At 39.7% G+C, this 25886-nt stretch overlaps 1 protein-coding gene across 8 annotated transcripts in view; it reads right to left on the reverse strand.

Moving 5' to 3' along the window:
* The window catches only part of Bod1l1 (biorientation of chromosomes in cell division 1 like 1), a 58323-nt gene that overhangs the window by 3675 nt on the left and 28762 nt on the right, over positions 1 to 25886 (reverse strand). For 3 of the 8 annotated variants that reach the window (XM_055623842.1, XM_055623841.1, XM_055623836.1), the window contains 16 exons: positions 24702 to 24775; positions 23663 to 23747; positions 19831 to 19874; positions 18469 to 18529; positions 16817 to 16887; positions 16195 to 16267; positions 14539 to 14618; positions 10464 to 10539; positions 10053 to 10126; positions 9191 to 9266; positions 9075 to 9109; positions 7724 to 7769; positions 4278 to 4327; positions 4101 to 4182; positions 3413 to 3566; positions 674 to 814 (listed from right to left, as the gene is read on the reverse strand). In XM_055623842.1, coding sequence (XP_055479817.1) covers positions 674 to 814; positions 3413 to 3566; positions 4101 to 4182; positions 4278 to 4327; positions 7724 to 7769; positions 9075 to 9109; positions 9191 to 9266; positions 10053 to 10126; positions 10464 to 10539; positions 14539 to 14618; positions 16195 to 16267; positions 16817 to 16887; positions 18469 to 18529; positions 19831 to 19874; positions 23663 to 23747; positions 24702 to 24775 — 1222 coding nt within the window. Of the gene's footprint in view, positions 1 to 673; positions 815 to 2562; positions 3261 to 3412; positions 3567 to 4100; positions 4183 to 4277; positions 4328 to 7723; positions 7770 to 9074; positions 9110 to 9190; positions 9267 to 10052; positions 10127 to 10463; positions 10540 to 14538; positions 14619 to 16194; positions 16268 to 16816; positions 16888 to 18468; positions 18530 to 19830; positions 19875 to 23662; positions 23748 to 24701; positions 24776 to 25886 lie in introns of those variants that run through there. The other 5 variants (XR_008722007.1, XM_055623837.1, XM_055623840.1 and 2 more) reach the window with 5 other exon arrangements.

The following is a 25886-nucleotide window of genomic DNA, read 5'->3' on the forward strand; positions in this document are numbered from 1 at the left end:
GTTCCCAATCTCAAGGAAGAAATTTAACAGTTCAGGGAGAGAAGCAAAATTAAGCTACTTACATCACTGCCACCTGCCATTCGTGACTGTTTAGTGCTGACTACAGATGCAATAGAAAGGAGATGAGAATGGGCTGCAGCAGCTAGGAGGCCCTGAAGGATAGGAGCTAAAAGGAAAGAAGAACCTGACTCACCGAAGCAGGTGGTGAGCACCCACTGCCTTAGCATAGCAGAGGCAAAGGAGGAGGACTGTGGGAAGCAGAGGTGAATCAGGCTGCAGTGGCAGGTGCAAGCTGCAGGTGGCTGTTTGAGGGTGTTTTTGTTTTGTCACCTCTACAATACTTTCTAAACCAGAAATGACTCTAAGCTGTGACATGCTTCACCACGTGGTGCAGACTGAAGTAAGCATTCAGACACGTAATCACTTGGGAAGAAACACACCTGACTTCAGTCTTTGTACATGAGAGTTGGCCAATATGTCTCACAAGAGTCAAGGACAGGCCTGTGTGGCTGGGCCATGTGGCAAAGCCACTGAAGACACTTTTTATTTTAGGCCTTCCTCTTTCTGGAAACCCATAATACCCAAGACAACTATTTGGTGAGACATATCCTTAAGAAAACAGGAAAAGCATTACTCCGGAGTTAAACAACTTGAAGGGCAGGCAGGGACTTACCTTCCTAATGGGGGAGATTTACTAACTTTTTCGCTGGTAGATAACTTCTCTTTTGCTAACTTTTCGCGATTTCTAGGAGAAACTGTTTCTGGGATGCCAAGTTTGGATGTTGCACGTGTAGATGGCTTGCTATGATGCTTTCTGAAACACATTATAGAGACACTGGGCAATAGTAGTACTGGATTCTCTAGGCCGTGGGACCACTGGAAAGGAAGAGATTTTGCATGGGCAAGACAGCTATGGAGACTCAAGGGATCAATGGGCTGGGTCTTTTGATCATTGCTAGTAAAGACCTTGGTGTCAGCCAGGACTAAACTTTGCTTCCAGGATATTGTTTTTGCTTTTTCTGTGCATATTTTACCGCAATCGAGAAGATGATTCTGAAAAATAGCAAATATACTGGCTGACAAAGATACCAAAGAGCTCATCAAAACAGAGTAAGAGGCTGAGGTCACTAAAGGCATGACTCACAGCACTGAATGCTAATGCTCCAAGGAATCAATGACACAAGAAAGATATCAGATTAAGTGAAGAGCTGACTTTTCAGAGAAAAGGAAGAAAAAGGATTTATTATTTGGTATGCATATGATTCAATCTGAAGCAATTCCAATTTGGATGCATACCGAAAATCAGTATCTATTAGACCAGAATAACAACCCTTCTGGATTACTCGGTCCATACTTGGTGTGGAGCATTTGTTTCTTAGAGAGGATATAGACTAGAGAGCAAACAATAAGATGTCAAGGAAGCTCAGGACAAGAAGAAGGCCTGGAAACTGCCCTCAAATACTTAAAGGGTATTAATATGAGACCCCAAGAGTAGAACTTGAAACAAGCGCAGAAGTGATAGAGAGGCTGGCTTCTGTAGTGCACAGGAAGAGAAGGCCAGGGAATAATGTGCACAAGGGCAGGACCGATACAGAGGAACTGCTGTGACTCAGGCACCCAAGATTAGCAGTACAAGAGGATCACAGTACATTCTGGAAGGCAGAGGCAGGCAGATCTCTGGGAGTTTGAGGTCAGCTGGTCTACAAAGAACTCCAGGACAGCCAGGGCTACACAGAGAAACTGTCTCAAAAACAAACAAACAAACAAACAAACAAACAAACAAACAAACAGGATCACAGTGACATCCAAGCCTAAGGGTCTGGGAAACCACACAAATATTAGAGCCCTGGGACCAATCAACCAACGCTGAGAAATTGAAGCCAAACTGAGAACAATCCGTTGATAAACCAAACATTCCTAAAGAAACTGACAATACTAGTAACGCAAGTGACCATTAGTTGATAAATTAAGTGACTTCTTTTTTTTTTTTTTAAAGATTTATTTACTTTATTACATACACAATATTCTGCCTGCATGTACACCTGAACACCAGAAGAGGGCACCAGATCTCATTATAGATGGCCACCATGTGGTTGCTGGGAATTGAACTCAGGAACTCTGGAAGAGCAAGCAGTGCTCTTAATAACCTCTGAGCCATCTCTTCAGCCTCAACTTATTCTTTTAAAAATGTATTTTCCTTATTCTTAAATGATGCCACCCACATATATAATACATCTTGGCTACTGTTTTGAAAGGCAACCTGCTGGTAATTTTTGGATACTCAAAAAAAGAGAAAGTCTAAGGAAGAACTTTGTGTAGGTGAGCTACATGCAGGGTGGCTGTACCCTGGCCTGTTCATTTTCTCTCACTATGACTCTTGGCTCAGTGATGTCTATTCATTTCAGCTAGTCCTCCTTTTCAACTCCTCTCCCCCAAAAGCCCAAATATTAGACCATTTTAACTTAGTCACGTGAACTCCTTGATTTTGTCTTTTGTACTAAAAATCTGACTTTTTTGAGAAATCAAACCATGTCACTAGAGGCTAATAATGTCTATGTTTGCAGGATTTAGAAATGGGTTGATTTAAATCTTTTTATAAACATGATACAGTATTACTACTATATTATGGTGTCAGGTGTTAATAGTAACACTTTTAAAGTAAATATTTCAAATATTTTCATTAATTTTGGAGAATGAAATTATAGAAGATTATGCCAAGACCAACAGTCGTGAATGACACTAGAAAATGGAAAATATTCTTTCTCTGGAAACCATGGTGAACATACGAAAGAACTGTGCAGCACCGCCACACACCATCTCCACGTATACAGTGGGGAAGGGGCACTGCTGGGGTAACAGGTACAGCGACATGGGAGAGGCTACGGAAGGGTCTTGTGGGCAAACAGTTTCCTTCCTTTAGGATTTTGCTAAGTCTAAAATATTTCAAGTACATTGACTTAGAAGAAGCAGAGAACTCAGGATTTTTTCAAACTCATTTTATCATATACCCAGTTTTTCCCTCAAAGGATTGTGCCTCTACCAGGGTTTGAGAGAACATACTTTAGAGAAACATGGAAATTCAGGCAGTTTATCAGGGGCAGCACAGGTGATGGCTATGTTTGGACCTCTGGGCTTTCTCATGGTCCTCAGCACACAATGTCTGAGACAGTAGATGCTTAAAATAATGTCTGGAGAGAATTGACAGGTTTCATCCAAAAAGCTTTAAACCAGTCAAAGACTCTGAAGTAATCCCCCAGCACCTGAGACAGAGAACACATTCTGTATGAGGTGAGAAATTCAGGAAGAGAACACGGAAAGGAAATGGTTTCAAGAGAATTCCATGACACCAAGAGCTGCTTCCAGACAGGGCAGCTGCCGAAGGCCTCTGGAGGCTCCTGCTTGCTCCCATTACCTCTGTGCCTCTGATCTGGTGGTTGATCTCGTGGTGGCTCCCAAGGGCTCATCCTCCTCCTCTTCTTCCTCTTCCTCATCAGACTCCTGATCTCTTTTGTCCTCAGATGTTTCAGAAACTGATTTCTGGCGCTTTCTTTCTGGCTCTGAGGATTCTGTTCAGACAGAAGGGTAACACCTGGACTATACAATTCCCAAAGACACTTCCAAAGGATAGTAATGGTGTACAACTTAGGATATTAGCAACTTGGAAGCAGAAGAAGTGGTTTTCCACTTCCTTTTTGTTTCAGTACTTGCAATTCACAACTGTTTACCTTAATCTCAAACACATTTGGGATAGTTTACTTATACAGCTCACAGCCAGCATTTGCAAAAAATTCACATGTACTCAGAAAAGCATCTGGGATGTGCCATTTCTGGCAGGGATTAAGCCATTTCACACACATTCATGCAACATTAGTTCTAGCTGCGCCTGCCTGGATTTTTCTACATCCAAAAAAGATTTGTTAAAACGTGGGATTTTTGAAATAAAACTACAATTAACAATGTACAGATGTATGCATTTCTTGTTTTTTTTTTTTTTTTTTTTGTCCTCTATTTGCTTTGTTCTATTTTTGTTTTTGCTTTAAATTGGCCTGTTGTTTTCTAAAGTGTGGGAAGGGAGAGGCAAGAACGTGATAGACTCATACCAGCATCATCTGATGAAGTCAGTGAGCGTTTGGGCTTTCTTCCTCTCCGGCGCATACTCGCTGTTTTTTCTTCACTATCATCCTAGAAGCAATAGCATTAAAGTTGATAGGGTGTTTAGCTGAGTATTTATTAAGTTTATTTATAAAAGATACATCTTGATAAAACCTAGCACTTACATTGCTTGTATTTTTTTCTTGTAGGTTGGCTGTTTCTTTATTGGACTCATCTTTAAAAAAAACAAAAAAAAAATTAAATTTCAACAGTAGGTCTGTCCTGTTATCTGTCATCATTCCAATGCTAATATACTGTTACACAATTCATTATTTGGAATTTTTTTCTTCCAGATTTGGGAATATCACTAAATACTATAATGAAAGATCTTAGGAAGGTAAACCACATGTAAACATAATACTTGAGGTCTGGGGAGATAGCTAGCTCGGTAAGTAAAATGCCTGCCTTGAAAGCATGAGGACCCCATTTCAGATCCTAGAACCACCATGCTGGGGAGATGGAGAGAATGCCTGTGGCTCACGGCCAGCCAGTCTAGCCCACTGCTGATCTCCAAGCTGATGAGGGACCGTGTCTCAAAGGAGGTGGATGATATTCCTGAAAACAATGATGAGGTTCCCTCTGGCTTCCACATGCAGGTGCAGACATGTGTACATGCAAGTAGGTCACCTGCCTTACTCTCATATACACATATAAAAACACACACAGAATGCACTTGTACTTCATATATGCCTCATTCACATGACCAGAAGGTAATTATTATATAGTATTTTTAGTGTGTCTGAGTGCAAACCATCAGACCAGCTACAGAAATTTCCACTTTAAACAATGGAAAGGTTTTGGATTTTGAAGCATTTCATGTTTGTAATTAGAGATGCTTCTTTTAAGTCTCAGTACTGCTCTATAAATCTTTTAAGCTCAGTTCAGTCTGGAAAAAATTAGGCTTAAGGAACTTAATTTATATAACTTGTCCCGTCACACAATTAATAAGTGGTGGTATTTGGACTCTTTTTACTCCAAATACACATATCAGGAAAACAAATAAAAATACATTAGAAGTCTATTGGTATGCTATGCTTTATTCTTTAAACATTTGTATATTATATAGATGTTACAATTTTCTGAGAAAGTGTTACTGTAAGGAAAATAAAAATTAGGTGGGATATTATTTCAATGTAAAATCATGGGCAAATACTCAAAAACTCAAGAGTGTTTTTTTGGGGGGGAGGGGCATATCATCTAATTTTGTAGCCAAGGCCACTACACTGTTCTTCAAAGGTCGGTGAAGACAGTCATATTTTCTTTTTCCTGAAGATTCGCTACAATAATGAATGGAAAAGTTACGATTAAGATCAAATCTGTCCTATGCTGGTCACCATTACAGTCACAGAAAGTAACAAAAGCAAAACCACTATGTGATCACATAGGTTAGAAGCTTTAAAGTGAGTTCAGGTATAAAGATTTCTTATTGTATGGACTTACGATCCTACAATAAAATCAGAAGCAGAATCCTTCCTTCTTTAATAACAACAAGAAAAAGAAGTAAAACCAAGAGCTGGAGAGATGGCTTGGAGGTTAAGAGTGCTGTCTGTTCTTCCAGAGGTCCTGAGTTCACTTCCCAGAAATCACATAGTGATTTACAACCATCTATAATGAGATCTGATGCCCTCTTCTGACATGGGATGTACGTGCAGATAGAGCACTCATATACATAAAAATAGATGACAAATAAACATAAAAAAAAAAAAGCAAAACCAAAAAACCCCAAACCCAACCAACCTTAATTTACCAAGAGACAAGAAAAGAAAATGAAGCAAATAAAAAGTTTACAGATAATTAGGTGTATAAATGTTGTACACAGGTTTATGTACTTGCTGTATCTTGTTGAGCATACTGTATGGTTTCCCAAGCTGACTGTTACCGATTTACACAAACAGCTGTCATATTCATTCTCTCTGCATATTGTCAATCCTTTCTATACACTTTCTTTCTCACATTAAAAAATCCTTAAGCTATGAGGTTAAAATTTAAACAGTTAAAAATAAAGAAAAGGCAGACTAAATAATAAGGAATTCTTCTATTAGCCTCCCATTCAGGGACAACCATTACCAACATCTTGGATTTCTTTTTCTGTTTGGAATGAGGACAAAAACACTTGAAGTGATAAAGTAAGACACAGAGGTTTCTGTTACAGATTACTGTCTCTCTGAACACAGTAAGTTTCTGAGATAAGCAGTCACCTTTGAGGTAATACAGCTCTAAAGAGCTACATTTTCCATTTCATCCCAACAAAAATGCAGCAAACTTCAGCTTGGACACTGCAGTGAATTTATCTCTAGCCTTCACTATTTTGCTTTCTACTGCCTTGTCCTTCTGCAATGACAGTATCCTAGACTCAAACTCAGACTAAAGAAAAAAAAAAAAAGTAAGTATATGTAAGTTTCTTTTCGAATCAGTCAACTTATTTCATTGAGAAACAATGAAATTCTAAAATCTCTCCCAACAGCCAGGCTAGGTTCCCTGCTCAAGCAGGAGAACACACTGTTAAGAAAACCACTCAATCCTCATCCCAAAAGGCAAAGAGGATGAACATCAGAAGAAGAAAACAAGAAACAAGTTAGGAACCTGCCACAGAGGGCCTCTGAAAGGCTCTGCCCTGCAGACTATCAAAGGAGATGCTGAGACTTATGGCCAACTGTTTGGCAGAGTGCATGGAATCTTATGTAAGAAGTGGGAAACAGTAAGATCTGGAGAGGAGAGGAACCCCAGAAGGAAAACAACAGAACCAAAAAATATGAATACAGGGGTCTTTCCAGAGACTCATACTCCAACCAAGTACCAGGCATGGAGATAACCTAGAACCCCTGCACAGATGTAGCCCATGGCAGTTCAGTATCCAAGTGGGTTCCATAGTAATGGGAACAGGGACTGCCTCTGACATGAACTGATTGGCCTGCTCTTTGATCACCTTCCCCTGAGGGGGGAGCAGCCTTACCAGGCCACAGAAGATGACAATGCAGCCACTCCTGATAAGATCTGATAGACTAGTATCAGAAGCAAGGAGAGGAAGACCTCCCCTGTCAGTGGACTTGGGGAGGGCATGTGTGGAGAAGGGGAAGGGAAGGTGGGACTAGGAGGGGAGGAGGAAAGGGTTTATGGGGAGAAACAAAGTGAATAAAGTGTAATATAAAAATTAAAAAAAAAAAAAAAAGAAAGAAAACCACTCTTGCAGCTCAGTTTCCATGTGGGTCTCCAAGTGAGGGGAACGGGGTGGCCTGTCATGAACTTGGTTGCCTGCTCTCTGATCCACTTGCCCCTGATGATGTAGCCTTGCCAGGCCACAGAGGAAGAGGGTCCTGGCAGTCCTAATGAGACTTGACAAGCTACGGGCAGATGGCAAAGGAGGAGAACTCCCCCTTTTAGTGATTAGGGGAAGGGGATAGGAGGGAAGAGGGAGGAAGGTTGGGACTGGGAGGAGTTGAGGGAGGGGGGCTTCAATCAGGATATATAATGAATAAATTGAAAAAAAAAAAACACTCTTAAATGTTCTTGCACATAAACTGAAAAGACCTCACCTTATTAGACTATAGGCAGACAAGGGCTCGGCACATACCTGCTTGGCTGCCTTTCAGTTTGCTGCCAGTTGGAGATTGTTCTACCTAAAGGAGCAAAAATCAACAAGAACAGTTTGTCATTACTATACAGAAAGGCAACAAATATTTTTTAAGGCCTTTACTCATGTAATCAGAATAGTGGGGATCTATTTCCTGTGGCTGGTCAAGCAAGTGTGGTTGCCCATGCTTTGGAGCAATCTCTGACACAAAGTGTCTTCCCCCCACTTGGTTGCAACTCTGGAGACTAATTGCCACATCACTGAAACACGATCAAAGTTGTCCATTTTCCCTGAGGGAAGCCAGCAAGCCATTCCACAGGAGGTTCTCCTTCTGCAGTCTTACAGTACTATGACAGAAATACTTTAGGTACTATAGTATTGTACTACTTTATAGCCAAGGTTGCAGTCTTGGGAGAATTACACGACTGGCCATGAGTCACAGGTCTGAGAGAAAGTGACAAAGCTAAAGTTTAAATTCAAAGTGATGTTTTTCTAAGTCACCACTCACCGCCATTGAAATAAATGGAATGAAATCCTCATATGATGACTTCACTGTGTATGTACTTCAGAGTCAGAAATAAGAACATTTAAAGAGATAAAGTAGTAGTCCTGGGAGATGGCTTGTTAATAATGTGCCTACTTCATAGACATGAGGACCTAATTTGGGATCCTAGCAACTACGTAAAAAGCTGGGTGCAGCAGTGCACCTTTGTAACCCAGAGTTTGAGGAAGAGATAAGTGGATCCTAGGAGTTAGTTCACTGGTCAGGCAACCTATCTAAATCCTGAGCTACAGGTTAACTGAGAGACCCTGTCTCACAAAATAAGGCAGACAGTTCTAAGAAAGCCATCTAATGTTGACCTCTGGCCTTCATGTGCACACACACACATGCACGCACTCACCCATGTGCTCGCACATGGACACGTGCACACACTATATCCACATCCACACAAACAGCACTGACGATTACCCTGCACTCAAATCAGTGCATATCGCGTATACAAACAATTCAAGAGAAAAATCATAAGGCAGCAAGGGCCATGAGAAAATTCCCTTGGAAAGTCACTACTCAAAAATTACATGGGACAGCGAACTTCTATATTTTAACCAAGGCTGTCTAATTTTACATAACTAAACTCCTAGGAATGGATGGAACTGGCTTAAGAACAGCTGTCGGAACTCTGTCCACAACAAAATACTGCTAATCAAGGCATTATCTGAATGGCTAGACCATGTTTTAATAAAGTCTTTTGAAGTACTTAAATAAAACAAAGTAGTTTACAGCACAAGGTGTCACAGGCCAAGAGCACCCATCTGAATGGTTCTTATCTCATCCTTTACAATTACTTACAGTGGTAATGCTAGTCTCTGCTTTGGAGTCTTCTTCTAAAAAAATAAAATAAAAATTTACTTAGAAGGTCAATTCAGAAAGTATTTTGTATGACTGAAAATGTATCAAACACGTACTTGATTTCAAGGCTGTTTCTGCCGGGTATTTGCGAGGTCTTCCCCTTTTCCTTTTAATAATTATTGGCTGGTCATCCTACGAAGAAAATGAAAAAAAAATCCCCATCAATAAAAGAGTAATTTACCCCCAATGTATCAATTAAAAGTTCCCTTACTAAGAGGAATGAAGCCCAGCCTACATGCAGTGTTGGAAAGTCTTGTATTTATTCACACTGCAGTCCTCTTGAATCCCACGCAAGTAACAAGTGCTTAGAGAGTGTTGTCCCAGACAAGAGCTACATCCTGGATTTGCTTTAAGCTAATTGTGGTAATGTTATCTGTCCTATAAAAAATAAATAATCTAGTGAATCTCTTATAAGAAACCACTAAAGAGTTGGTAAACTAGCCATGGCTGGTTTGGGATTTAGAGGTCTATCTCAGGCTACTGTCATTCTCTGACCCAGAAGCTATCTATCAACTTGAATGTGCTGGAAGTAGGCACACTGGCTGGACTCGGTGAAGCTGCAGCCTCCTGGGAAGCCATTGTCTTGCGTCACTAAGCTAGGTCTCTTTGGGCCCTCCTGCTGCTGTTCCCATTTCCTCCTGCAGTGCTCAGCTGCAAGGCCAGGAACCTGACACTGCCGCTGGCACAGTGCTGAACTGACCCTATATATGGATGACATAAGTAGGTTTTATATAAATGCTTAGATGAAATAAGAGCAAGCGCACAAAATTAATCAGAACGACATTCATAAAGCACACTGCTTAAAACAGTATGCTACTGCATTGAAATGGTTAAAAAGTACTTATGAAAAACTCATGTAGAGGTAATGACACATTTGGAAGTTATTCTGAGAGAATAAACACGAAAACCAATTCTTACCTCTTGTGACTTCACACTGTCATCTTCATTCAGCTCAGTCTTTTCGCCTGTACCCTCACTGCTGCTAAATTCATCTGATGAAAAGGCAAAACTCAATGCAGTGCTGTTGACCAGGTAAGCTTTTATCATGCCCCAGAGAATCAGCATAATCCCAGATACACATGATCACTTCATTTGCATACTTCCATTATTAACCAATAAGCCCAGTAATAGTTAACTAAGAAACACCACCCTTTGAGAAAAGAGTTCAACTTAAAAGATAATCTCCAGCTTTACAAACTTAAGCATAAGGTTCTGTGCTTTCTGGATGAAGCAAATAGGCAAAGGGATGTCCCAGCAGGTGATGCTTATGCAAGGTGTGGTGTTATGGGGACTCATCCTCCAATACTCCCATGGAGGGCTTTCACGCACCTCTGTCTTCCAAGGCAGTGTTGTTTGTCTTTGAACTTATTCTAGAGAATTCCTCCTGATCTCCAGAGTTCTCTTCCTGTAGACAAGTTGAACAAAACCAGATGGTTCATTTTCAAATTTAACTCTGTCACCATTCACACTTCCCTGAGTTTCTTTCAATAACACTTTTCTAGTTATCATTTAGAATAGTTTGAGGGGCTGGAGAGATGGCTCAGTGGTTAAGAGCACTGTCTGCTCTTCCTGAAGACCTGGGTTCAATACTCAGCACCCACATGGCAGCTCACAACTGTCTGTAACTCCAGTTCCAAGGGATGTGACAACCAAGGCACATAAAATAAAAATAAATAAAGAAATTTAAAATGCCTTACTAGAATAGTTTGATAAATGCTTTGGAAAAAATAAAAACATTATTTCAGTTAGTGGAACTGTTAATAGAAGATTAAAAAACCAAAAATGTACTTTGTCTTTTTTTTTAAAGATTTATTTATTATTTATACAATATTCTGTCTGCACACCAGATCTTACTATAGATGGTTATGAGCCACCATGTGGTTGCTGGGGATTGAACTCAGGACCTTTGGAAGAACACTGAGTGTTCTTAACCTCTGAGCCATCTCTCCAGCCCGTACTTTTGTCTTTTTAACAGAAACTCCAAAGGAAGAACTACTATAAATTGCATTTCTTTATGGAGTGGTAGAGGACAGAGGCATATGCCAAAAAGAATATCTGGGGATTCAAATAAACTAGTTTAGAGCAATAACCTCCAGCAGTTAGATTATTTACCATTAGTTGAAAAAAGGTTTCAACTGCAAGCTACAATAATGACTGGCCTGGCACAACATACCCACAGGTGCAACAGTGGCATCAACATCATGGAAATAACCACCACTTTCAGACTGAAGGCCCACTCCACAAGATGGAAATCACACCTGAAACTATTTGCTGGGCCAAGAACCTATAGGTTTCCTGCTATTCCTGTGAACTACTGCTAATGACTTATTGTTATACCCATAAATGTATCTCTTAGCCCTCATCAGAGAAGCTTGTATTTGTAGTAGATATAGATTGACACAGAAGCCCACAGCTGGCCAGGGTGCAGAAAATACAAAGACTGTTGACTGCTCAGCACTAAATGGGACATCTATATCACAGTCCCTCCTCCAAGGCCCAGGGATCATCACAGAAGGAGGAGCAGAAAGACTGTAAGAGCCAGAAATGGTGGATGAATACAATAAAACACAATAATACAATAAAAGGCTAGTTTCCATATTAAATATTCACAGAGAATTTTAGAATAGTTTTATATAAAAAGTAGAATTAAAAGGAGTTCTGCCACTTTTAAAATATTCCAGTGGCTTCTTATTCAGCTAGCCTTGGAGGGCACATGTTTAGAAGTTGAAGGGCCCACCTGTGAAAACCTAACAGCTGTCTCGAGAGCAAATTATTTACTTTGCCCTCACTAATATTCAGGCTCATGTATATAGTGAGTTTCAAGCTAGACCCTTTTTTATGTGCTGGTGGGTGGGAAGATAAAAGCTGTGCCTTTGTTAGTTTGCTCAGGCTCAGGCGTAGCTGAAGATGCTGCCCTGTCTTCATGTCTGGGACAAAATGTATTTCTGCTTAAGAGATGATTCTTTCACAGTAAGCACTATGTCCCTCAAGAACTCTACCAGCTCCTGACGTTACATGTGAACTTATTTTTATTTTCAGTTTTCCATTTTTCCAGTGCCTGGAGTTTTTCCAATTTCAATTTTATCTCTTTTCAGTCTTGACAAGTTGACATACCAACCTGACAATGACTTTACTCCCCCCCCCCTTTTTTTTTTTAAATATCAGTGCTGTCCCATTTGGAGACAAATTATTATTATTATTATTTGAGAGAGTGGCTCCTGATATATTTTTATTTATTTATTTTGCAATTAACTTTTTATTGGTCTCTGGGACCCAGGTCCAGACACGTTGCTTTCTGGAACATGATATAAATATGATAGCTACCAGCAACATGGAACATTTCCGTATAACTTAACAAAAACAAAGTAAGTTAAAAGCTTATTTTTCCCAGCACACTTCAAGGGCTTGATAATTATTCAGTAACACAGATACAGTGTTATTGAAGGAAATTTCTTTTGGAGCTTCTAGCTTTGCCTCAAGGATCTTATCAACCTTCCCTTCTCTCCTCCAGAGTATTCTTTTATTTTTGTTTGTTAGCTTTTTTTATAATAATTATTATTTTTTATATTAATCACAGGTTACTTACTTTGTATCCTAGCCATAGCCCCGTTCCTCATTCCCTCCCAATCCCACCCTCCCTCCCTCATCTTCTCCCTGCCCCTTTCCAAGTCCACTGATAGGAGAGGACCTCCTCCCCTTCCATCTGACTCTAGCTTATCAGGTCTCTTCAGACTGGCTGCAATGTCCTCTTCTATGGTCTAACAAGGCTGCTCCTCCCTCGGGGGGTTGGCAGGATGTCGAAGAGCTAGCCCTTGAGTTCATGTCAGAGACAGTCCCTGTTCCCCTTACTAGGGAAGCCACTTAGGTGCTGAGCTGCCACGGGCTACTTCTGAGCAAGAGTTCTAGGTTATATTCATGCATGGTCCTTGTTTGGAGTATCAGTTTCAGAAAAGACCCCTGAGCCCAGATATATTTGGTCCTTGTGGCACCTGTCCTCTCCAGGTCTTACTAACTCCCCCTTCTTCATATTATTCCCTGCACTCTGCCCAAAGTTTGGTTATGAGACTTAATATTTGCTTTAATACTTTGCTAGGTAGAGTCTTTCAGGGGCCCTCTGTGACAAATTATTTTTTAAAGATGTATTTACTTATTTATTTATTCATCTCTCTCTCTTTCTCTCTCTAATATATAGTGTTCTGCCTGGAAGCCAGAAAAGGGCATCAGATCTTATTATAGTTGGTTGTGAAACATCATGTGGTTGCTGGGAATTAAACTCAGGACTTGGAAGAGGACCCAGTGCTCTTAACCTCTGAGCCATCCCTCCAGCCCCAACTTTATTGCTTCTAGTAGTGATACTACCTTACTTCATAGACTGCCACAGGAGTGGTAAATCACTCCCAACCTAGTCTACATATCACTACTACTGTAAAATGGGATATTAAAAAACTTCTGAACACAGCTTCCCTGCAGAAAAACACTATTTCATAATACTGAAAATATTACCAGGGGATGCTTTTTTGTGTTGAAGGACTGAAGATGGAACTCAGGGTCCTATGCACTCTATCTGTGAAGTATTGGATTTTACTTCAATTCATTATTTAAAGAACTTACATGAAACTGAGGAGAAATAAAAAAAGCTTCTCCTTCAAATTGCTTCTCTATTAATTTAAGACTATTTATTATCTTATGATCCTAGCTATGAATAGGAGTGAGGAATGAGTTAAGAGTCTTTTTTTTTCCCCTAGGCTGACTCACCGAAATTCATGGTACTATGCTACTTTTCCTTCTTGTTAATAGTCTTTTCTTTTTATTTAGTTTTCCAGTTCTTGTGGGCACAAGGAGAACAGCTTTAGTGAGCTGAAAGCTAGCTTTTACAAGAGAAACAGAAGATACTGAGTAGCCAGTCTCAGAAATGGAAGAACATTGAAGAGGTACACAGCAGAAAGTGTATCTGGATCAGCAGGAAGGGCAACACAGGGAAGGCAAGCACCCACAAGCAGCTCCCTTGAATCCTGGGACAAATACAAAAGCTATGGGGAAAGTGCTGATCTGGGACTGCCAAAATTGGGCCAGAAAGTCCTTGGACAGAGGCAGCACATCAACATGTTTAACTCACACGCATCACCACTGGCAAATGTACAACTATGATAAAAGCATATCAGAGCAGGAAAAAAACTTCTGGAAACCTTGAGAAATAAGTAAGACCACTGAGAAAAATTATAATCAAGCATATTACTATAATCTTGTAGTTTATGCTTATAAAGTAAAAAATGTGTACATCTTTGGTAACAAGCTGATTATTGTTAGATACAGAATATAAGGTTAGTAGAATAAAAATTTTGAGTATTTACAATGATGCAATTAGGCTACCGCCAAACTTAAAAACTAATCAGTAGGAAGATACCTTTGTGTCATGTGGCTCAGTCTCCGAATACTGTCTCTGTGCTGTTTCTATTCTGGAATCCAGGACATCTGGGCTATCATCTGTAAAACAGTTCGGATAGAATCACAAAAGAACAAAAATTGACTGAAACTGAAATACAGTTCTATTTTAGGCCAGTTGGAGACTTCTTTTTTTTAAGGTTTATGATACACTGAAGCCAAAAGTTATTCTAAGTATTTTAAAAATTTTATGAGACTCAACATTGGCCTTTGGCTTACTGAAAAACAGGAGAATAAAAAAAAAAAAAAATCTCCAATCAGGGCATGACAGTTTAGTCTAAGAACTCAGAAACGGAGACAGGAGTACTGCCAGTTCAGGGCCAGTCTCGACAACATCTCAATACCTTGCTTCAAAAGCAAAACAAAGCAACCATCAAAAAGCTCAAACGATACCAAGACGTCTAGTGGGAAGGGCTGGGTGCTTGGAGTTCTATCCAAGAGGCACAGCCTTGAGCTTGAGACCTCGGCTATGGAAGCAGATTTGCTTGAGGAAATATGGTAAGACTGTCAGAGCTTTAGCCTATATTTACTATATGCTATGAGGATAAACTGGGACTCTATATAAAGTACATATATGTATGTACTTTAATATAGGATTTAAAATATAATCTCAATTTATGACTACAAAATAATCACAGACTTCTAATTTAAAAAGGAGAACACATGTATTCTTTCTCAGATGTTCACTGACTTAAGTATTTAATGAGTTTCTACTTTGTGTCAGACATGGCAGTCACTAGCAACATGTATTTCAATCTTACTTTGTAAACTGGTTAGGTCTGGATCTTATTGCTCAGTCTCTTGAAAATCCAGGTCCATGCCATCAGACCCAGCATTAAGACAGAAAACTCCATGGCTCTATGCCATTATGTATTTAGATTTATTACTATGGCCCATATTAACTAATAACACTGAAAAAAATTAACTAAAAAAAAAAAAAAAAAAAAAAAAATTCAGGGTTGGTGAGATGGCTCAATGGTTAAGAACACTGGCTTCTCTTCTAGAGGTCCTGAGTTCAATTCCCAGCAACCACATGGTAGCTCATGACCATATTTAAAGGGATCTAATGCCCTCTTCTGGCATGTAGGTATACATGCAGACAGAGCACTCCTATAATTAAAAATAAAAATAAATAAGTTTTTAAAAATTTCAGTCTTTTGTCCACACTGACCATATCCATATTTTCCAAAGCCTCTAGTACCTAGGAGCCAATAACTATGAAACATTTTCACTATCAGTATATGATATGAAAGTTCAATTATATGGTTGTTACAGGCCATGACAGCAACAGAATGAGGCAATTATCACATGTGCCTTGGCTAAAGTGCCTCACTAGCTCTAGCCAGTATCTACCCACAACAAAACCATAATGTTCAGTGCCACCTGGCCCAGTCATAGGCCCCCATTAGAGATTTATGAGATGTCTACAACTTGGGTTTCTGCAGGAAATAATTTAATTTCTGAATCCAAGACTGAAAAGTTCCTATTGGTGTCTCAAATTAGCCTCAAAAGTAATGCAGCAAAACAGTTACTACGTTCATGAGAGATTTTCTTGTCCCACATTATTAGATATGAATGTTAACTTTTGGACATCTAAAACAGAAGCACATATGAATACCTAGTTCATCTTCTGAGGAGGGGTAATGTTGCTTTCTGTTTCTTTTAGATAAGTGCCTTTCTTCCTCTTCAACCTGAAATTAACAATGGACATGTCATAGGCAGCAGGATCTGGATCACATCAGTTAAAGTAGGGGTGCACAATAATAGCTTTTATCACTTACAGTAAACAGATACATTAATGAAAAAGAACTGTACTAGCACCTCTGCTAAGACTGAGCTGATGAATGGCAGTGCAGAAAGGTGAATTGTGACCATACAACAGGAATACAATACCTAAGCACCACAAAAGTATAAGCAGGTTACAAACAACATGTAAATTCTAACATCCATCTAATTTATTAAAAAGAAAAAAAAAAGTACTTGGGCAGCACAAACTGGTATGGAAGAACTTAAAATTCTTGAAAAACACACATACACAAAGTTGTATGGGTAGAAAAGTTCAGGTAGATGGGGAAGAATTGTGGGAGGGCAAATATGATCAAGTGATACATAAAACTTTCAAATAACCAATCAACATACAAACAAAACAAAAAGAAATAAAGCCTTTCTAACACCTTTCTTCAAGCAGAGGTGAAAACCCTACATAAAACACAGGAGCCCGAGTGAACTCTGGAACACACCTCTCCAGGATCTTCTTCAATGCTGCAACCGCTTAGGGCTTCTGTGCTGTCTTTTCTACCACTGAGTACTTCTGAATGGTAAATACAACAGAAAATCATATTAAATCTTTGAAATAAAACATCTGGTTAGGGAAAACTGTCTAGCCATCCCTTTGAGTGGCACTTATGCAGTAGGCACTGTGGATGACAGTTCAGAGGGCTTTTGATGGATTCTCACAAGAACACCACTGGGGACACTCCATTGTTTGTCACTGTTAAATATGAATAAACAAGGCCCAAGCAAGAAACGACTGTCAGTACCACAAAACTGAATTCTAAACTGAAGACTTCAGGCCTTCTTCTTTCAGCTTTTTAGCCAGTGTTAGGTGTCCAAAGATTCCCCATGCAGTGCTGCACCACAGCCATGAGATCAGCAAGCATTACAGCCCAACGAGGTCAAGCACAATGCCAAGTGTGAAGTGGCAACTATACCAGCTGAAGACAAGCTAGCATTCACTATATTGATGGTATGCTTGTTACCAAGCAAATTTAGAGACACAGAACATGCAAGGTAATACTCTGTAATTAGAAAAAGCTGTTAAGGGCTGCAGAGATGGCTCAGCCGGTAAAGGGTAGGCTCACAACCATAAATTTAAGAAAAAGCTGTTAAAAAAATTGGAATGTTCACCAATAAAACCGAAGCAAAAAAATAACTGTGGCATATCCATACAACATAATACTAACTAGTGTTACAATAAGGTAACTGGACTTACATAGAATAAAGAGGACAGAGCCTTAGAACATACTGCAAAGTAGGCAAATATGATGGAAATGGTTTGTAAAATGTGGTTACCTAATTTACCTAAACCAGGGAACATATGCTACACATCTTTATGAAGCTAAAATCATACCTAGTAAATGCAGAATAGTGGTTCCCTTTGGATAGGATAAAAGAGAAAGAGATTGTGACGAGGAAGCCCTATCATAAGGACTCACTACATTTGTAAAATTTTAATAGGTGAGTGAGACAAATATGCCAAATTTTACGGTATGACAAACGAGGTGACACGCACGTAAGTGTCTATCAATCAATGCCACTATTTTGTTCTGGTCTAAAATATGATGCCATATATCAGAACTAAGTATATGATATAAAGATCATTCTCCAATCTTAGATTACAGAATCAACAAAATTAGCAAAAAACAACAAAACTTCACATGCTGGTTGAGAGCAGAATTCTCTTTTTGGAACGAGTGGCCTTCAAAGGTTATGTGTAACAAGGACTCACTTACAAGAACACAATTTCCTGATCTGTTATTACGGTGAGCCCGTGAGAAGTTAACAAATGCTCAGCTGGAAGCATGGCACAGTATTTCATTTTTTCTATCATAAAAATCCCATGAGACTGTGCAGGTTGCGCCAACATGGGACTGAACCCACTGAGGTGTCTGGCAATGTTCTTGTAGTTAGTTAAAGTCAAATACCACTTCTTAGCTGGAAAGGCAAATTACTCATTCTCTCTCTCAGCTATTTCCTTAACTATAATTATGATATTTAATGTTTACTTATTGGATTACGTAAATGACAGGAGGACATTTGCAAAGGAAGAGAGTAGAACATAGCATGTGCAAGACTGTCACTAAAATTACTACGGTGGAATTCAGTAACTTACCTTCTTTGTTTTGAGATTCACAGTGAATTTCTTCATTGATTCTTAACTCTGAATTTTCAACCTAAAGATACAACAAAAGGGTTCTTTATGGATAGTCTCACATAAACTTAAGGGCATGTAACAAGACACGTGTGTAAACTGGCTGTTCACAAATGCTGTCAGGACTGGGTGCATGTTCTCTTAAGTTTACCCTGACGCTCAAGGGTACAGAAGGCCTTCTCTGTGAGAAAATTCTAACCTACTAAGTTATCATGCTTTAGTGTTTACTCTCCTTGTCTTTAAAATGATTTTGGAAAAAGTTCAAGCTTCAGAATTCTTCATTTAAAGCTCTTACAAGTTCTCCTCTTTATCTGTAAAGGATTCTGAGTGTGGTGTACAGCTCACACCTGCTATCCTGGCCCTGGGGAAGCTGAGAGAGAAGGGCGGCAACAAGCCTGAGGCTGGCTGCCTTACATAAGAAGCAATAGCTTATATAGCAAGACCCTGTTTCAAAAAGTTAGAAACCCCAAAACAGAACTCCCAAGTATTTTTTTGTCATTAAATTATCTATTTGGCAAATTTTGTCAATCACACGATTTAAAACTATACAGTCTCAATGTCCTACAATAGTTTACAAGCCCGGCTGCAGACCTGTATGACCACTGCACTCTGCTGGGGACTTGAGAGTGAGGGGATTGCACATGCTGCCTGGTGCTGTTGGTTTCAGCTTGGAGAGCAAATTAGAGCCCCACCACAGGGACTTCTCTTTCTTTTCAGCATAGTCTCTGAGCATCTAGGTACAGAACTGTGTAGTTCAAAACTGAAGTAAGGACTCTGACCCCACAGTGGCAGCAGTAAGCAAAGCTCTCCCATTTTTTCCAGGACATAGGAAAGCATGGCTAATTGAGATTTGTGAGTGTTTTATATAAAAATGTTCACCCCTAGTGTTAGGTTCCCTATGGATATGCTGAGGCAAAACAAAAACAAAACTTTCAAAGGAATTCAAAGCAATTGTGAGAATCACATCTGGAGAAAAGTGTTTATTACAACCACAGTTCAGTCTCTTCAGACAAGCTTTCATAGCATGAAATGAAATCTAACTCTCAAAGTATTTTGTCTACAGTGCCAGGAAAATGTAAGATATTACAACTGATTTTGCAATTCTATTACAATAAGAACCAGAAAGCCCCAGAGTTCTTTATCAATGTAGGTGAATATGGAAGAGGTCAAGTAAAGGCTGCTGTTAGCATGTTGAACTTGTGTGGAGAGCATGCTACCACATGGCCTCCTGCACAGACAATTCCTTGCACACTGCTTATCTCTTTTGTACTCATCCACAAACAAAAACAATCATCAACAGATCAAACTATTACATTCACTTACATTTACTGATTCCCTCATCAATGACGTGTCCTTCTGTAGTTCAGCTGTTCAAAAACAAGAAGGGGCAGAAGGAAACAATGTTTGAAATGTAGAACACATTTAAAGACTTCCAGAGCAGAGGTGCTACACAAGACAATGTCAAATGACCTCTATTTTTGTGAATCATAAAACTCTGACCAATCATTTTTTTACAACCTGTGTTCTGCATAGTACCAGAAAAACAGCTTGGATTTTTATGATAGTGTCTATAGCCCAATAAGTCACTGCAGTGATTTAACCATTTCAGTGACCTGCAGCTAAAGAAAAGGCAGAAGACCTTAATGTTATCTGCCAAACTGCAATTTAAAACTGACTCATTTGAAAACAATACCATCAGATGAAAGGTTAGATCCTTTCCCCTCAGCAATGGTCTGTTTATATTCATTGGAACTTGAAGTACAAAGCCTACTGTTTCTCCTCAACAATGACAGAATATACATTTTTCTTTTAAATAGCTTCCTTCTATGTAAATAGATCTCTTATTGAATTGTACCTGAATACATTAAAACAGTATAAAACTAGACATGGGAACCGAAGACTGAGAATATAAGCAATATTTTCTTCTTGACAGCAAACACTGTGTACTATTGAAACAGCCATCCATACTCATTTAACTAATTTATTCATGTTTGGATTATTTAACTTCAGCATGAATGACTCAGCATCTTGGAACACTCTTTGAGGACTGTGAATTTCTGTTTAGAAGGCTTCTGAGGCTATTTCAGGTATTTTTGTCCAGAAAGATCCCCAATTATGGCCTCTCCTCCCCAGCTTCCCAGATAGCAGTCATGATGTGGATTTATATGTACTAGTCCTTGAATTTGAATGATCTGCTTTTACTGCATCTTAGTTGAATTGCAGCATGTACCTCGGTTCTCATAGCACCTAGCCTAATGTTTTGTCAGTGAAATATTTTAAAGAGCTGAGTTAACTATAGTAGATATTATAGCTGTCACTCTAGCATCTTCTAAATGAACCCAGACTCTGGTATGCAATGCTTCAGTACCAGAAACAGAGCACTTGGCTTAATAAATATATTTGACATATTCCTTAGGATTCTGGTCTGAACTACTACAAAGCCATTTTCCTCAAGACTATACTTGAGAAAGCACAGCTATAGGAGGATGAGTAGGAAAATTGAGATGCAGTTTTTATGGACTGTGATTGTTTTACATGTTCCTAGATAATGCTTTACCTCAAATTTCAGCTCTGGGAGCTATAAATTTCCTTTAAGATATTATTTGTAGGGTTTTCTGTTGTCTGCCATCCAAATGACACAGGCTGTGCCATCTGACATGTATGATATTCAATACTGGAGACAGGGAGGAAAGAAGAGAGAGGGGTGAGAGGAAAGTTAAAAGCTCGAAAGTGAGAAGTTTCTGGTATTTGTCTCTATAGTGGAACTAGAAGATTGAACTTAGGGCCTTGTATATGATATGCCACAATTTATCACTGAACTACACCCTAAGAGGGCAGTTCTTTCCTTCTTAATGTATGGCTGAGAAAATAATTTTCTATTGTTATAATTTTTCTCATTCCTATTTCCTTACCGTAATGGTTCTCAAACTGGTATAGCCAAGGGGAGTTACTCCTTCCTGCTTTTACATTTACTCAGATACTTTTTTTTTTTCTCTTTTCTTACATCAAAGTATAAGAATAAAGTCCTCCATAGATTTATAGTTAATTTTGTTTGGAGATTTTTGTTGGGTTAGTGTTGGTGATTAAAACCTAAGGTTTCCCATACACTAGGCAAGTGCTCTACTTACTGTTGAACTACACTTTCAGTCACTGTTGTTGGATTTTAGTACACTTTTTAGTTAAATGTGAGCATAGTAGATGCATGGTCAATTGATAGTACTCAGCTATTAAAAAAACAAGGAAATCATGAAATAAATTTGCAGGCAAATGGATGGAACTAGAAGACATCATTTTGAGTGAGGTAGCTCAGAAACAGAAAGACAGGCATGGTATACACTCACTTGAAAGCAGATATTAGCCATATAATATAGGACTGCCATCTACAACCTAAAGAAGCTAAATACTAAGGAGGACCCTAGAGGATGCTTAAATCTCATTCAGAATGGCAAACAGGATAGACACCAGAAGCAGTAGAAGAGAGGAAACGGGCTGGGATTCTACTACAGACAGTCCTCTGAAAGGATTCATCCAACAGGGGATCGAAGCAGATGTTGAGACTCAGGGCCAAACTTTGGGCAGAGTGCAGGGAGTCTTATGGAGGAAGAGAGGGACATGGAGGTAACAGGATCCCCCACAAAATATCTGAGCACGGGGGGCGGGGGGGGGGTGAGTCCTGCAGAGACTGATGCACCAAGGAGGACCATGCATGGAGAGGATGTGGCCTGCACAGATGTGGCCGACTGGCTGCTCAGTCTCCATGTGGATCTCTGAGTGAGGGGAACAGGGGCTGCCTTTATCATGAACTCTGTTGACTGCTCTCTGAACCCTTGCCCCTGATAATGCAGCCTTGCCAGGCCACGGAGGAAGAGGATCCAGGCAGTCCTGATGACATTTAACAAGCTATGGGCAGATGGAATAGTGGAGAACTCCCCTTTCAGTGGACTAGGGGAAGGATATGAGGGGAAGAGGGAGGGTGGGTGGGACTTGGGGAGTTGCAGGAGGCGGCTTCAGTTGGGATATATAATGAATAAATTGTAAAGAAAAAATAAAGCTCCCTAATACAATCACGAACTAATAAAGCAGATACTACCTTAGTGGTATTAATGTTTTTTCTCATTTTGTGATGAAGCATGCTGGACAAAGAAGAAAGTTTACTTTGGCTTGCAGTTCTAGAGGTACACAGTATTGCAGCAGGGAAGGCATGCTGGCAGAACAGAAGGTGGCTAGTCGGATTGCTTCCATAGTCAGGAAGCAGGGTGTAGAGCTAAGCTACCGTCCGTCCTTTTCCTCCCGTGAGGTTTCCACCTCTTAAAGGGTCTATAACCTTTGCAAACAACACCACCGTATAGAGACCAAATGTTCAAATACATGAGCCCGTGGGGACACTCCACATTCAAACTGACAATATTTTGGCCCTGGAATCCTCAATAACTGTCCGGAGTATACAGTGCTCTTGAGACTAAAACATTTGAAAGCTGTTGCCCTAATCCTTGCTAATTCTGAGACTTTCTCCTAAATGTTTTGTGGCTGACAATAGTGAATGTTGAGATGATACAAGCTGAGAATGGTTTTGTACTGTTACTACGGCAAAAGCTAGAGTTCCAGATCTTAGGGCCAAGGTCATCAAGTGGGCACATGACTTGTTGGAAACAAGTTGCAACAGTCCCTGGAAGGGCAGCAAGGGCATGGAGAAGCACACAGGGAATAAAGCATGTGCCCTAGCCAGGCTGTTTTCTACTTGGAGTTGTCAAATTAAACAATAACCCTATGTAAAACAGGATGAGAAAGTGAGTATGTTAAAACCTGAGGGAATACAGGGCTAAAGGGAGAGTTCAGCAGTTAGGAGGTGTACTGCACTTGCAGAAGACCAAAGCTCAGTTCCCGGTGCACATATAGCAACTTACAACTGCCTCGAACTTGTGCTGCAGGAGATCTGACAGCTCTGGCTTTCCGGGCCAACTGCACACGCTCATGTGCACACCCATTCACCAGAATAAACAAAATTTTAAATAAATCTTAATGAATTTTCTCGAAACTTTTTTAAAAAGAAAAAGGCAAATTGATTGTCTGTTTTACTCCATCATCAACCAGCTTTAAGATGCAGTGAAAGATAAAAATACATGCAGAGATAGACAGTGTGCTCAAAGCACCCTACCTGCTCCATTCGGCCTTCCAACGCAGGGGTTTCCAGGTGCCGCTACCACTCCATGATTTGTATCTTCCTCTGAATGCACAGATGTCTACAAAATCCAAAGCACCACAAAAATAAGTGAGGTGAGTCTAGCTGGCAACTGTGTTGAGTTAGACACCCCCACCCAGTATCTAGAAGTAATTTAAAAATATATTTCCCATGAACTGAAAAATGAATGTCAACATTTAAAAACAAAACAGGGAAAAAAAAAATCAGTCGAATCTCACATTTCACCAATCAATGTTTCTCTTACTAAGATTAAAATTCTAGCTTAGCACAATACATGTGGTGCTTACTGATTGGTCCTACTCCTCTGCTCAACTGAAGTCCCACTTCATTGGGGAGCTGGAATACCACAGTATCCTCTATCCCTTCTCTTTGTCTACCTTTTCTAATAACCTTCAATTCTAAAAGCAGAGTTCTGCACCAATGTCCTTTGGTAAACTCTAATTGCTGCCTGCCCAGTGCTCTCTTGAGGTAAACCTCCTTCACTGTCAGCTCCTCACACATTGTTGGCAGGTGCTGAGAAGCCAGCCTAAAAACAGGAAACAAGAGTCTAATGTATGGTAAGGATCCAACAAAAATATCAATTCTATTCAAAATATGAAACCATAGAAAATTTAGGCAGAATTATTATAAAGATATTGGGCATGGTGGCATGAACCATAGGATGGGCTAGAGCAGAAGTTCAAGTCTAACAGAGAGACATTAAAGTCACTGAGGGGAGGGTGGTAACTATGGGAACAGAAAATCATGGACTCATGTTTTGTTGACAGCATATTAAACATAGGTGACATAGAAACTGAAGGTGGCTCCACATATGCCTTGAGGAGATGAAATTGACATTGGCATTTCTTACTAAGTTTATTCAAGTTCTTAGCTTTTACCCCATTTGACAGTGGTAAGAGCATGTGTTACTGGTATGAGAACAGGCCCTTGCTTACGTATGCGTGGTCAACAGCACACTCCACTCAGTCCAACCTTACTCAGCTATTGGTCTTACCTCAGTTGTCAAGTTGGCTGACAGTTCCAGTCCTCCTACACTCTTTGGTGGTAGCTCCTCATTGTCTAATGAAACTCAAAAGAATTAACATAATTTAAACATTTGAATGCAAAAATACATCTCACACAGAAAAGAGACAGCATGTTATCTGGTAGTCAGCCACCTACCTTTGCTGATTTATTTCACTGTAAGCAAAAAAGCAGCAAAAACGAGTACACTGTAGGGGAAAGGGGGCTGGAAAAAGGCAGTGGCCATTTCCTCATTTGTGGGGAATGGAATTATTTCTTGCTTGCATAAACAGGTAGCTAGCCAGAAAGGGAGATAAAATACCATTTGTGGATATATCTTATTTCCTAGTATTGTTCTATAGTCCGCTCCATCAAATTTGTCCCTAAAAATACATAAGCAACATTTTGAACCCTTGAGGTTTAAAAATACCCAGTCAAGATGATGATTTATGTAGACCCACTTTACTTCCTGACAGTGAAACTGAACACAAGATCAAAACCTTGCAGGCAGACCCAGAGACAATGGAGTCTTCTCAGGTGGGCAATTTTAGCACATCCTTTTAGGCTGGAGTTTTTTATTTCCCTCACCTGTCTCACACAGAGCTGACAAGGAAAAGCCTTCCTTTCCATAAGAGCTTACAAGTTTTTTCTTGCCAGAAGCCCTTCTATTTGCTCTTCCAGGGGACAGAGGAATAATGGAATGTAGTAAAACCTAGTCACAAAAACCACTGGAACATTCAACTCATTCTATGCTAAATGCAATGGAACAAATTCAAGTTATTGATTTCAACCCTTAGGACACTTCTTTTCCAAGTTTTCTTTCTTTCATTTATTTATTTATTTATTTATTTAATGTGCATTGATGTTCTGCCTGCATACATACTTGTACGAGGGTATCATGTCCTCTAGAACTGGAGTTACAGACAGTTGTGAGCTGCCATGTGGATGCTGGGAATTGAACCTGGGTCTCTGGAAAAGCAGCCAGTGCTCTTAAGCACCTCTCTAACCCCTCTTTTATTCTTGAGATCAAAATACATCATTTTTCTCTTCTTTCCTCCCCTCCAAACTGCCATATACCCCTCCTTGCTCTTTCAAATTCATGCCTTTTTCATTAACTGCTGTTACATGCATCACCTATGTGAAGTGTTAGAATACACAATTATAAATGGACTCTCAC

This window comes from Psammomys obesus, unplaced genomic scaffold (assembly GCF_907164565.1).
Source record: "Psammomys obesus unplaced genomic scaffold, mPsaObe1.curated_primary_1811, whole genome shotgun sequence".
NCBI lineage: Eukaryota > Metazoa > Chordata > Mammalia > Rodentia > Muridae > Psammomys > Psammomys obesus.